At 38.0% G+C, this 14,734-nt stretch overlaps 1 protein-coding gene across 2 annotated transcripts in view; it reads left to right on the forward strand.

Annotated features, from left to right (window-relative positions):
- LOC115216440 (protein phosphatase PTC7 homolog) overlaps nt 1-6,610 on the forward strand; it is a 43,832-nt gene extending 37,222 nt beyond the window's left edge. For both annotated transcript variants that reach the window (XM_029785780.2, XM_036506636.1), the window contains 3 exons: nt 185-308; nt 3,482-3,611; nt 5,432-6,610. In XM_029785780.2, coding sequence (XP_029641640.1) covers nt 185-308; nt 3,482-3,611; nt 5,432-5,514 — 337 coding nt within the window. In that variant the 3' untranslated portion in view covers nt 5,515-6,610. The remainder of the gene's footprint in view (nt 1-184; nt 309-3,481; nt 3,612-5,431) is intronic.
- Nucleotides 6,611-14,734: the final 8,124 nt, after the last annotated feature.

The raw sequence follows: 14,734 nt of genomic DNA on the forward strand, positions 1-14,734 counted from the left end.
CGCGTCACCGGGAATTGAACTCACGACCTTACAATCGTGAGCCGAATGCCCTAACCACTAAGCCACGCACCTTCACAGAGAATATTGAATACTGCTGTAGTAATGATATTGGTGGTTATGTTAATAATGATGGGCAATATATGTTTGTGTTTTTCTTTTTCCTTCTTTTCCTTCTATGTCATAGTCCAAGCATGGCTGAAAATTCATCCTTTGGTGTACAAGAAGGAGACATCATTCTACTAGGTACCGATGGTTTATTTGACAATATGAATGAAGACATGTTACTAGATTATGTATCTAAATTAAAGGTGAGTTCATTATTTATCATTTCTCTAAATTACTAGCTTCATAGCTGTTGGAATAACTAAGTGAATTTTGATTGAGTTTTGGGTGTCAAAAGCTGCAACCAGTTGAATCTTTAGTCTATTTAGGCAATGAGCACAAAAAAAATGGCAACATGAGAAGAACAAGTTTTTTAACAAATGTATAAGTTTAATGCTTTAAAATGAGGAGAAAGTCTTCATGTTCTGGTTGCTAGTCCTTCATTAGAAGAAGGGTAGAAAAAATAAAAGAATGAGAAAGGGTGGTTAGAATAAAAAAAAAGGAATAAGGGGTTAGGGGCCAGGTGAGAATGCTGTTTTATAGGGTTGGTGTTAGGAAGGGACGAGGAGGTTGGGGGTGGTGTACGCATGTACAGGAGGGTATCTTTGTATAGAGATGGGCATAGGAGTAGGTGTGTATATGGTGGTAAGGGGTATGTCTAGGTGTGTGAAATTGGGAAAGTGTGGGATTATAGTGACATGATATAGTGGAAATGTGGGAAGATAATATGTGATTACCTGAAAAGGTGTCTATTCACATCCCATCTCACCAGTGTCTGAGCTTTATTTTCAATAGCTTAAGTACATTTAACTTTGTTACCTTGTAGAAATGTAATACACTAGGCGCAGGAGTGGATGTGTGGTAAGTAGCTTGTTTACCAACCACATGGTTCCGGGTTCAGTCCCACTGCGTGGCACCTTGGGTAAGTGTCTTCTACTATAGCCTCGGGCCGACCAAAGCCTTGTGAGTGGATTTGGTAGACGGAAACTGAAAGAAGCCTGTCGTATATATGTATATATATATATATGTGTGTGTATATGTTTGTGTGTCTGTGTTTGTCCCCCTAGCATTGCTTGACAACCGATGCTGGTGTGTTTATGTCCCCGTTAGTTAGCGGTTCGGCAAAAGAGACCGATAAAATAAGTACTGGGCTTACAAAAGAATAAGTCCTGGGGTCGATTTGCTCAATTAAAAGCGGTGCTCCAGCATGGCCGCAGTCAAATGACTGAAACAAGTAAAGAGAGACTACTTTAAGCAGTACAACTGGTAAGTTGTACTGTTCAGATCTTCATCTGTATAACTTTGCCATTGAATGGTTTAATCTGTTCCAAGAGGAATATGGTTTTCAACTCTTTGATGCCATGAAAGCTGGGTTTAAGTTTTAGCGCATATGTTGGGTGAATTTCAGAAATCGACTTTGTAACTAAGAATTTGTAATAAAACATCCTGACCAATAACCACAGATGTACTCCTGATCATGCTATGTGATTCCTTGTCTATAGATCTAGCAAATACAGTTATACTTTGTTGAAAAGGTCTAAGTTTGAAATAGGCATGGAATTATCACCATGCTTGCCAAAGATCATATTAACCTTGTAGCATTTAAACTGACCATATCCGTTCCAAATATTCTACCTGTTTTGGGTTCAAATTGCCCAGATCTGGCCTCTCACACCAACTCTTACAATGTCATTCTAAAAATATATTTCTTTATTGCCCACAAGGGGCTAAACACAGAGGGGACAAACAAGGACAGACAAAGGGATTAAGTCGATTACATCGACCCCAGTGCGTAACTGGTACTTTATTTATCGACCTCGAAAGGATGAAAGGCAAAGTCGACCTCGGCGGAATTTGAACTCGGAACGTAATGACAGACGAAATACGGCTACGCATTTCGCCCGGCGTGCTAATGTTTCTGCCAGCTCGCCGCCTTGTCATTCTAAAAATAAACCATCACATCATCAAAATCTTGAAGCTACAAGATAGTGCTTGCTTAATTAAAAGCAAATTGAGTACATAAGCATTACATCTAACAGAATAATCCGAATACTGAAGGGTTAAATTTATATTAGCCCTTCAGCAATTACTTTTATCTTCTCACTGTATGTATAATTGTAGTATTAATTAATCAAATAATTAAAATGCCAGAGTTATCTCCTCTTCGTTTTGACACCTTTCATAAACATTACTGACTGAGTCTGTATCCCTTGACTTCTTATTATCAGTAAGGATAATTTATTGAACTGTTTTTGTTGCCCATTACACTTTGTTAGTACTCATTCAGCTATTCATGTTTTTATAGCTCATTTCAGCTATGAGACTGCGGCCATACTGGGGCACTACCACCTTTGAAAGTTTAGTTAACCATATCGCCCCCACTATTTATTTCAGGTTCATACCTATTTTTATCTATCTTTTTTGTCGAACCACTAAGTTATTAGACATAAAGGGACTTGACATATACAACACTGTATTTTGGTGTAAGCATAAATAGAAGCTTGGCTAGAAAATACACATACACACACATATACAGAGTGAATTGGAAGTACCATTAGAACATTGGATGTAATGCTTTGCAGTGTTTGTTCTACTGAATTCTGAGTTCAAATCGTGATAAAGTAGGGAGTCTGAATGTTTGCATGGAAAAACACTGTGCAAACTTGTTCTATAATTGTATTTTCAGAGGTATGAAATTGATATAGCTTGCATTTAAATCCTTTGTATATCAGATGATATTTATTTTTCACTGGATGGAGTAATTTTTTTGTTATCCCATCAATACAGAACAGTGCAGTTTATATATATATTTTGAGTGTTAGTCCTCACTCAGGTGAGGTGGTTGAGTTCCTTTTGAGTGTTGGGCCTCACGGAGGCAATGACCAAGACCTTTGGCATTATGTTGTGCTTGAGAAGAAGACCCACCAAGCTGAGCAAAATCGCTGTCATGGCAGATACTGGTGTTATGCAAATGGCACATAAGACATCCATTACACTCTCAGAGTGGTTGGCATTAGGAAAACCATGCCAAATCAGACTGGACCCTAGCTCAGCCTTCCAGCATGCCAGCCCAGTCAAACCATCCAACTCATGCCAGCATTGAACAACAGATGTTAAATGATGATGATGCTGATGTACATGATAGGCTTCAACATAAGTCTTCAGTCTGTCAAATTCCACTCACATAGAATGGTTAAAACTGAGACTATAGTAGATGTTGGGTAGTAGTATTGAACCCAGAGCCAGGTGTTTGTGAATCAAATTTCTTAACCACATTACTATGACTGTGATTTTGTATATTTTGAATGACTAAAAATGAATGCATTTTTGATTATCTTGTCAATATTTTCATGTGATTTAATTTAATTTAATGATACAGGACCATCGTCAAGACAATATACAAAAGACGGCCAGTAAGATTGCTGAAGAAGCTCACCAATTGGCCTTTGATCCTGACTATCTTTCACCTTTTGCTCTTACAGCCATAGATGCTGGTATAGAAATTCGAGGTATGTTGTTCCCAAATTTACTCTTTTGTACCAAGTACACTTTGTTTTTAAATTTGCCTTGTATATATATGTGTGTATGTATGTGTGTGTGTGTGTGTGTGTGTGTAGAGGTGCAATGGCCCAGTAGTTAGGGCAGTGGACTTGCGGTCGTAGGATTGCGGTTTCGATTCCCAGACCAGGTGTTGTGAGTGTTTATTAAGTGAAAACACCTAAAGCTCCACGAGGCTCTGGCAGGGAGTGGTGGTAATCCCTGCTGTACTCTTTCGCCACAACCTTCTCTCACTTTTTCTTTTGTTGGCCTGCTTGCTTAGTCAGTAGGGTGGCGTCATTTGAAGGCTAAAACAATGTGAAGCGCATTGTGACCAGCGACGTGTAGCAACATCTGATAGCCTGGTCGGTCACGGTGATCATGGTGATATATATATATGGATTAGTTGACATTAGGAAGGGCATCCAGCTATAGAAACCATGCCAAAGCTGACGTGAGAGCACAATGCCCTCATTGGGCTCATTGGATCATGTCAGACAACCCGTGCTAGCATGGAGCATGGATGTTAAATGATGTTGAAAATGCTTTTATCATTTTTCTATTCTTAAGTCTGAGAAGAAAAAGCAATGCTCAAAACCTTTACAATTTGTAAATAGCTCGTGTAGTATAATAGACTATTATAACTACTTAATACTTCACCTGACTCTATGGATACAAAACAATCTGTCTTAGAGTATTCATATTTAAATTAGCATCTTCTCTCATCATAATGTTAAGTAAGAATCTTCTGCTAAATTAATTTCTAAATGCCAGCTTAATACAGTAATAACTGTTATTATCATTCCTTGTAATTTGTGATTATTTTCAAAATTAACTGAACACACACAATTTATTTAGTTAAGAATAATGGTCACAAAAACTTTAAGATATTTGAACTTAAACACAAAAATTATTTCTTCTGCGAAGAATGTAAAAGTTGCAAAACCTAGCTTCATTTTAGAGAGGAGGATTCTCACCCCCACCTTCCCACCATTAGTCATGAATGACCAGGGAATTGCACCTAGAAAGTTAGCCTCCGAGGCACAAGTCTGAGAAAGGCCGTTTATGGAAGACAAGCGGTTGCCCATGCATACCGGCCTCCCGTCTCCACACCACTGATGCTAACCAAAGAGAAGTCAAAGGCCAATACAGCTTGGTATATACAGCAAGGCATTTTTACAGCTGAGTGCACTATTGCAACGTGAAATAAAGTCTTGCTCAAGAACACAACACACAGCCTGGTCCAGGTATTGAACTAACTTCTTGTGATTGTGAGCCCAACACTCTAACCACTGAGCCATAGTTCATAGTAACACTAACCACTACTTGCTGAAGGGAATGTGTTTAGATAACTTTAAATATACCACTAAATATACCACTAAATGACTGACGAAGCTTGTGAAATACGTTGACAAAAATGTGTTGGTGCCATGTAAAAAGCACCCATGCTTGGTGCCACATAAAAAAGCACCTGTGCTGGTGTCACATTAAAAGACCCAGTACATTTTGTAAAGTGGTTGGCATTAGGAAGGGCATCCAGCCATAGAAACCATTTCAGAGTAGATGATCAGAACCTGGTGCAGCTCTCTGGCTTGCCAATTTCTGTCAAACTGTCCAACCCATGCCAGTATGGATGTTAAATGGCAGCAGTGGTGGTGGTGGTGAGACGAAAACAATATTTGATTGAACATTTAAAATAACATTTTAAAGTTATTAAATTATTTCCTTTCAGTTCAGTATGCATGTGTAACTGAATTAAAAATCTTTTAATTAATTTTTTTCCTTTTCGCAGGTGGCAAACCTGATGACATTACAGTTGTGCTAGCACGAGTTTCAAGCCTTACAGAATCAGAAAAAGAAGCACTACAAGTATAGCAAAAACCGATAGGGGGGTGGTGAGTGGAAAGAGCTCAAGAAAAAAAATTATGCAGAAGGAAAAATTCAAATTTATGGATGTGTCTGCTGCTAATGTAAGCTTGCTGGTGTAGTGATGTTACGTGGAAATCACTACAGATAACTGACTTCATCACTAACAAGCACTATATAAGTCTCCTTGGTTTGGTAATGGCTTAATAAAGGTAACTGTTACATAACTTGTCTATGTTACATATAGCAGCTTAGCTAAAGGATATATATATATATATATATGCATATGAAACAAATTAATGCGTGACAAGCAAAGAAATAATTCAATAAATCTGAGTTTGGTAAGTGAAGCTCAGTGCTTGAGAATTCTGGATTTCTTTTAGCTATGATGGCACGGTAATCTAGACATGTTTATTTACCTCTGATAAATAACAAAGTTGCATTCTTGTAACAAGGAGAATCGTTTAACTTGTATGGACAGCAGACTCAAAAACACAGGGCCATTCACTTGGGCAGTTTCATTTCTGGAACTGTTTCTATAACCTGGCAGCTGTGAGTTACGGTTAATTAAAAAAAAGACTGCAATTTATTTACAGACTCTGTGATATGTGTAATTGGTTTGTAAGCTTCACCGCTTGCATTTGCTAACTCGGGTAGTGTCAAGTGTGTAACGAGAAGTAGTAAAAGTCTTGGAGAGCAGTGTTTAGCAATAGAACCTTTGTTTTAAATTCTTCTTGAGAAAAAAATATGCATTTGTTCTCTGCCTGTGATCTGAAGCTTTTGCCTGAACAAAAAAAAACAACAACAAAACAAACAACCAAGAAAAAAAGACAAAAACATTATTTAATTTATTCTTATTTTTCACCTGGAACTTTTTATTTTATCTTATTCTTTTATCTTTTTTTTATTTCTTTTGTTTTTCCCCATACCCCCATTTATTTTAAAATTTTATTTCTCATGTTCTAATACCTTCTTTTTTTTTTACAAATAGCTTCATCGATACCAAAGCAAATTTTGTCCTTTGGTCGGGTGTCATCTTTCATTATTCATGTTCCAATCTGGTAGTTTCATTTCTGTTAAGAACAAAATAAAATTATGTATAGTATTTAATTTTTCTTTTTCTATTTTTTATTATTTCATTTTTAATTTCAAAGTTTTTGTGGGTTGATTTTTTTTTTCTACATCTGAATATATTACAATAGCAACTGTAACTTTTTGGCAGGAATTTAAATTTTATTTTCTCGTTTTCATGTTTCTGTGGCGAGTATGTTGAAATTTCTCTAATTTTTAAAATATACTGCAAAATATATTACAAATGATATGAAATTGCATTCAGTTATCCATAAAGAAATTAAATCTATATAAATATTTATACAAAAAATATTACTCTGTAAGGAGCACAGGGCTGGGAAACTGACTTTCTGCTCCTTATGGAATAGTGTGGACTAACAAAATATTTATACAAAGGTAAGAAATCAACTCAGGTAAGACCTACAATGAAGTACTGGTCCCCCATCTGGGATGGTGCTACTGCTTTACATATAGACATCATAAACCACAGCCAACCGGAAAACAAAAAATACCTCCATCCCCAAACCCCACCTGACTGATTGGCGTGAAGTCACATACCAACAGACTTGTTGGCTGTCTCCTCTCTCTGCCTTTTCTACTGCTACTATAGTGGCCTGTGCTCTTCAGAGCTGACTGGTTTGGGCCACCTACCCTCAGGTACTTTCCATTCACTTGTTTCACCCTGTCTATGTTTTTTTCCTGCAGCAGCTGTCAACTTGTAACTATTGATGTAGAATACACAGTGTTCTGTGTTGATCTCACTGGTCTTGGAGGGCCTATAAATGCCATTGGTGAAACCCTTTCCTCCAGACCAAACCAACATCACTACAAACATGTTTATTTTACAAATAAATCTTCCTAGAATATAGATGTGCTTATTTACCAGATTTTTTTTCTTTTTTATGAACTCATCTGGAACACACAAATATGTATGTTTACAGCTCAATACATTTTTTTTTTGGTGCTTCAGAAATGTGTGAAACATATGGCAAAATATCACTCATGCACATTCTTACATATCTGTACTCAATGTATTTCATTACAAATTTAGAATATTTACTGCTGAAACCAGAACACAGATACATATATACATACACATACATAATATACGATATGCATATGAAAAGAGGTATAAATAATTAAATAAAAATCACTATTAAACATTAGTTTGCAGACTGAAATTGGTATGTAGAGCATGATCTCTTACTGCGCTTTTCTCCAAAAGTGTTTGATTCAATAAGTGAAAGTTGCAAATGGTTAGAATGTAGCTAACATGTCAACCCAATTATCACAATTAAAAAGCATGCAGTTAAGAAATTCCAATGAAATAAACAAATATTTTCCTTACTTTTTCCATTTCCCACCCAAAAGCATGACTTTTCATGAAATGATTCTTTTTTTTTTTTTTTTAAATTAAAATAAAACCCACGTTACATCCAACTTGTTTACAACAAAAGGATTTTATTTTAACAATAAAGTTATTATTTATTTGATAAGAAGTCTTCCTTCATGTATCTACATTTGATGAGGCAAACAGGTGTGGTCAAGGTGCTGAATTCCTGATACACTATTTCAATTTTTTCTTTATCTTTTAGCCAGGAAGGAATGCTGTGCCTATGACTCTTTACAGGGCCTCCAAGACTGGCAGGAGAGAGGAACATACCTTCAAACCAGAAACTTGGCCCAGATGCTTGCAGCAGAGTTTTATATATATATGTAACTTACTTGGAAAAAAGGATGCGTGGCAGTTGATCATTTAATAATATTAATAATATATAAATATATGCATATATACATATATGTACATACCTACATATATATTTATATGCATATATACAGGACATCAAAAAAATGTCGAAGACAATGAGAAACGAAAACAAAGAAAAAAACAAACAGAGAAATGAGACATGCAACATAAAGAATATTCCGCTTCTTCAGTTGTTTCGAGCAAATTATAATTAAGGGTATCTAAGAGATACCACCACGCTAGATATAGCAGCCAAAACTTGACTCTAAAATCACATTAAATGTTCAAACAGTACCATGAGAGAAGACAAAGAGACAAAATAAACTAGGTTTTAGAGTCAAGTTTTGGCTGCTATATCTAGCATGGGAGTATCTCTTAGATACCCTTAATTATAATTTTAATAATAATTATTACCTTTGAATTTTTTATTCCCATGCTAGCTACCTGATAAGATCCTTATTTATCATCATCATCATCGTTTAACATCCACTTTCCATGCTAGCATGGGTTGGACGATTTTGACTGAGGGCTGGTGAACCAGATGGCTGCACCAGGCTCCAATCTTGATCTGGCAGAGTATCTACAGCTGGATGCCTTTCCTAATGCCAACCACTCCGAGAGTGTAGTGGGTGCTTTTTACGTGCCACTGGCATGGGGGCCAGTCAGGCGGTACTGGCAATGACCTCGCTTGAATCTTTTTACACATGCCACCAGCACAGGTGCCAGTAAGGCGACGTTGGTAACGATCACGCTCGAATGGTCCCCTTTTACATGCCACCGGCATGGAAGCCAGTTGGCTACTCTGGCAATGATCATGCTCGGATGGTGCTCTTGGCACCCTACTAGCACAGGCACAAGTGCCAGTAAGGCGATGCTGGTAACGATCACACTCGAATGGTGCCTTTTATGTGCCACTGGCATGGAAGCCGGTTAGCCGCTCTGTCAATGATCACACTCGTATGGTGCTCTTTGCACCCCACTAGCACAGATGCCAGTCATCGAATTTGATTTTGATTTCACTTGCCTCAACAGGTGTTTGCAAGCAGAGTTTAGTGTCCAAAGAAGGAAAGGCATGCATAAGCGGGCTGGTTACGCTCCTGGCATAGGCCACAGGCTGTGGTCTCATTTGGCTTGCCAGGTCTTCTCAAGTACAGTATATTTCCAAAAGTCTCGGTTGCAAGTCATTTCCTTGGTGAGGCCTAATGTTCGAAGGTTGTGCTTCACCACTTCATCCCAGGTCTTCCTGGGTCTACCTCTTCCACAGGTTCCCTCAACCGCTAGGGTGTGGCACTTTTTCACACAGCTATCCTCATCCATTCACACCACATGACCATACCAGCGGTCATCTCTCTTGCACACCACATCTGATGCTTCTTAGGTCCAACTTTTCTCTCAAGGTACTTACACTCTGTTGAGTATGCACGCTGACATTACACATCCATCGGATCATACTGGCTTCATTCCTTGTGTGCTTGCGCATGTCCTCAGCAGACACAGACCATGTTTCACTGCCATGTATCATGGCTGTTCATACACAAGCATCATACAGTTTACCTTTTACTCTGAGTGAGAGGCCCTTTGTCACCGGCAGAGGTAAGACCTCTCTGAACTTTGCCCAAGTTATTCTTATTCTAGCAGCTACACTTTCAGCGCACCCTCCTCCGCTACTGACTTAGTCACCGAGGTAATGGAAGCTATCAGCTACTTCTAGTTTTTAGATAAATACAAATATATATATATATATATATATAATAATGAAATTATTGTATACAGTGCTCAGGTGCACCACAACATATATAAAGATACTTTCAAGAGCTAACTCAATATATCTTAATCAATTACATAAATATCAGTATATGTAATGAACAGAGAGTATAAAAGAAATGGATATCTTAAGCTTAATATTCAAATGCATATTTAAAAATTGCAGTACAAAAATTAAGTTTAATTAAATGTATATAAAAGAACCCCAGATGTTTGCAAAGGTTTTTTTTTTAGAGATTTGATAAAAATTTATCACCTGTACTAATAAGGGAAGGTAACAATTACATATCTCTATCATCAGTCAGGTCTATATATCTAATACATAGTTCATATATGTGTGTGTGTAACTGTAGCAACATTTGGTGTAGGAAGTATCAGTCTTTTACAAAAAAAAAAAAGATAGCTATTCCTACCTTTATACTCATAGAATATGTTTTAATAAATTTCAAATTAAAATTAATTACCACATGTACAAGAAATAGTATGAATGTCTAGTCAAATACACAACAGACTTTTAAACAATATTTTTATGAGGGAGTTCATATATTCTAATAATTCATTATTTTAGTTGGACATCAGGATGTATAAATATTTGTAACCTGAGTATTAAAGAAGGACTGAGTTTTCAGCGATTTTAGACTCAACAAAGTGGGTAAAAAATAATCCTATTTGCTCTAGGCACAAGGCATGAAATTTTGTGGGAAGGGACTAGTTGATTATATTGATCCTAGTGTTTAACTGCTACTTATTTTATCAACCCTGAAGAGAGAAACGTGGAGGCACGTGGCTTAATGGTTAGGGTGGCAGCATCATGATCATAACATTGTGGTTTCGATTCCTGGACTGGGCGATGCGTTGTGTTCATGAGCAAAACACTTCATTTCACGTTGTTCCAGTCCACTCAGCTGGCAAAAATGAGTAATGCTGTGATGGACTGGCGTCCCATCCAGCTGAGGAACACACATGCCATTGAAACCAGGAAACCGGGCCCATGAGCCTTGCTAGGCTTTAAAAGGGCACATTTATTAGTGGAGGCACAATGGCCCAGTGGTTAGGGCAGCTGACTCACGGTCGGAGGATTGTGGTTTCGATTCCCAGTCCTGGCGTTGTGTGTTTATTGAGCAAAAACACCTAAAAGCTCCACAAGGCTCCAGCAGGGGGTGGTGTCGACCCCTGTTGTACTTGTTTGCCCCAACTTTCTCTCACTCTTTCTTCCTGTTTCTTGAGTAATGCTGCGATGGACTGGCGTCCCGTCCAGCTGGGGCGGGGGGGCACATATGCCATAGAAACTGGGAAACTGGGCCCATGAGCCTGGCTAGGCTTGAAAAGGGCTAAAAGAAAAAAAGAATGAGAGTGAAATGCAAAGTTGACCTGTGCAGAATTTGAACTCCAACCAAAAAGATGGATGAAATGTTGCAAAGAATTTTGTCCAGCTCACTAACAGTTCTGCCAGCTTGCAACCTTAAAGAAGCGTAAAAATAATATGGTAATACACACAAGATTGTCTTAACAGCATTATAGGCTTCTGAGTGAAGCAATGTAGTGGGGTCGCCTTAGACCCATGAAGCCTCCCAGGCAAAGAAGATGCTTTGAGTTTATGCCATTTTAGCTATAAATCTCATTTGGAAAATATCAACAATGAAGAAGGGAAATGAGCATTGGTGATGTATAGACAGTGAAATAGCTACAACTGGGAAGTGAATCTAGGCTGCTGAGTTGATATCACCCACTTATATCCAAGTGATTCTTTATATCACCTTGATATCTATAGAGATTGTACTGCAAATGTCACACAAAATATTAAAATACATCAAAGGAAGGTTAACCGGGATGATAGTTTTTGTATGCGGTAGATGCACAGGAGCAATAAACACCACAGATGCTCAGAAAACAGATTCCATCACATGCCAGGGGGAGAAACTAGAAGTAGTTGATAGCTTCCACTACCTAGGTGACCAATATATATATATTATCATCATCATTGTTTAACGTCAGTTTTCCATGCTGGCATGGGTTGGATGGTTCGACTGGGGTCTGATCAAGCAGTGTTTCTACAGCTGGATACCCTTCCTAACGCCAACCACTTTGAGAGTGGAGTGGGTGCTTTTTATGTGCCACTGGCATGGAAGCCAGTCAAAGCCATGCTGGCATTGGTCATGTTCAGATGGTGCATTTTACATGCCACCGGCATGGGGATCACAACTACAATTTCCAATTGATTTAGATGTTGATGTACTTGACTAAATAGGTCTCCTCAAGCACAGCATGTCGCCCTATGATCCAAGGTACTTTTGAATGGGCTGCTTATGCAACACTGGTGTAGGTTACTTTATTTGCTGGGTCTTCTCAGTCACAGCATATCTCCAGATGTCTTGGTCACTAGTCATTGCCTCTGTGAGGCCCAACGTTTGAAGGTCATGCTTCACCACCTCATCCCATGTCTTCCTCTACCCTGGATTCCTTCAACTGTTTGGGAGTGGCACTTCTTCACACAGCTCTCCTCATCCATCCATAGTACATGACCATACCAACACAAACGTCTCTCTTGCACGCCACAGCTGATGCTTCTTATGTCCAACATTTCTCTCAGGACACTTATACTGTCGTGTGTGCACACTGACACTACACATCCTGTGGATCATGCTAGCTTCATTTCTTTCAAGCCTACACATGTCTTTAGCAGTCACAGCCCATGTTTTACTGCTGTGAAGCATGACAGTTCACATACATGCATCATACAATCTACCTTTCACTCTGAGCGAGAGGTCCTTTGTCACCCGTAGGGGTAGAAGCTTTCTGAACTTTGCCCAGGCTATTCTTATTCTAGTGGCAATGCTCTCTGAGCATCCACCCCCAATACAGACTTGGTTACCTAGGTAGCAGAAGCTATCAACTACTTCTAAGTTTCTCCCCCTGGCATGTGATGAAATCTGTTTTCTGAACATCTGTGGTGTTTATTGCCCCTGTGCATCTACCGCATACAAAAACTATCATCCCGGTTAACCTTCCTTTGATGTTGCTGCACCTCTTATGTGTCCATAGCTTACACTGGGTACATCTTATAGAATTTCTACCTACACCTTTTCTACAGATTGAGCAGGGCCATCTACCTGAAGGGGTTTGTGATTTGATCACCTTCCTACTTACTAGTACTTTGGTCTTTGCAACATTGACTCTAAGGCCCTTCAATTCTAAACCTTGCTTCCACACCTGAAATTTCTTCTCTAGTTCTGGTAGTGATTCTGCTATGAGGGCCAGGTCATCAGCATAGAGGAGCCCCCAGGGGCAACCTGTCTTGAACTCATCTGTATGCACACAACTGGCTATTTTTAGTTTCTGTCGACCAAAGCTTTGGACAGTCCAGGGATATAGTAGATACTTACCCAAGGTGTCACATCATGGGACTGAACCCGGAATCACATGAATGGGAAACAAACATTATATCATATGAAATCAGAAGTTATTGAATATTGTTTAGTAATCTTCAGGCAATGCTGTGCCACTTAGAGAAAGGCGAAATAATAAAATTTACACAAAATTTATAAAAAAATAATTTTAATAATAATGATGAATTCATACTTTTCAATATAAAAAACACATCTTATATAATCATAATATAACTTTTGATGAATCCATGTTTCAGAAATTTACATAAAATCTAGGATAATAATGATATATATATATTCCATTTCCAGACTTTTAATCAAAAGCTAATATCATCATTATCATCATTTTGGCATTCACTTTTACTGAGGCAGATTTTCTACAGCCTGATGGCCTTCCTGTTGCCAGCCTTTGCCTGTTTCCAAGAAAAGTAATATTTTTCCATGGCTGGAAATGTTTTTGCAGAATACTGGAGATGAGTGAAACTGCTTGTATGACAAGTGATAATCATTTAGAATTATCATGTGATGTCAAGACAAGGAGAGACACAGACACATACATTCAGTGACACACAACACAATGAGCTTCTTTCGCTTTCCAGCAACCAAATCCACTCACAAGGATTTTTGTTGGTCCAGGGCTATAGTAGAAGACACTAGCCCAAGGTGCCCAGCTGTGGGACTGAACTTGTAGCCATATGCTTGAGGAGTGAACTTCTTAACCACACAGCCACACATGCAGCAAAAAGTGCAAAATCTAGCTGAATGAAAACAAAACAACTTTTTCTTGGAAAATAAATATAAAATTTTTGAAAAAATCTTAAAAATAAATAGGGCTTTTTTTTTTTTAAGACAAAATCCTTTTCAATACATAACATGTCATGATATAAAAGGTAATCTGGAGGGAATCTTCATAGACTTCTGCAAATAAGCTTAAAGGTTTAGGGCAAGAGGAATTGGAATTATGAGATTCAGGCTTCTTTTTATGACATTTTGAAGTGAAATGATAACAATCCAACCTGACCTGGATTTTGTTCTGTTAGAATATATTCTATGCGACAGTGCTTGAAAATATATCCTGGCATCTATTTGGTTTTTTTTTTTCTAATCGCGTACATCGAAGTTATGTCACATTTTTTATAACAAAGATCTGTTTCAATAAATTACATTTCAATTCTTCAAAAACAATATCAAATTCATCAGAATCAACTGTACTTTGGAACTGTCCTTTGCAAACTGCTTGCTACTATTCCATTTATACAGT

Source organism: Octopus sinensis, linkage group LG10 (assembly GCF_006345805.1).
Source record: "Octopus sinensis linkage group LG10, ASM634580v1, whole genome shotgun sequence".
Lineage (NCBI taxonomy): Eukaryota > Metazoa > Mollusca > Cephalopoda > Octopoda > Octopodidae > Octopus > Octopus sinensis.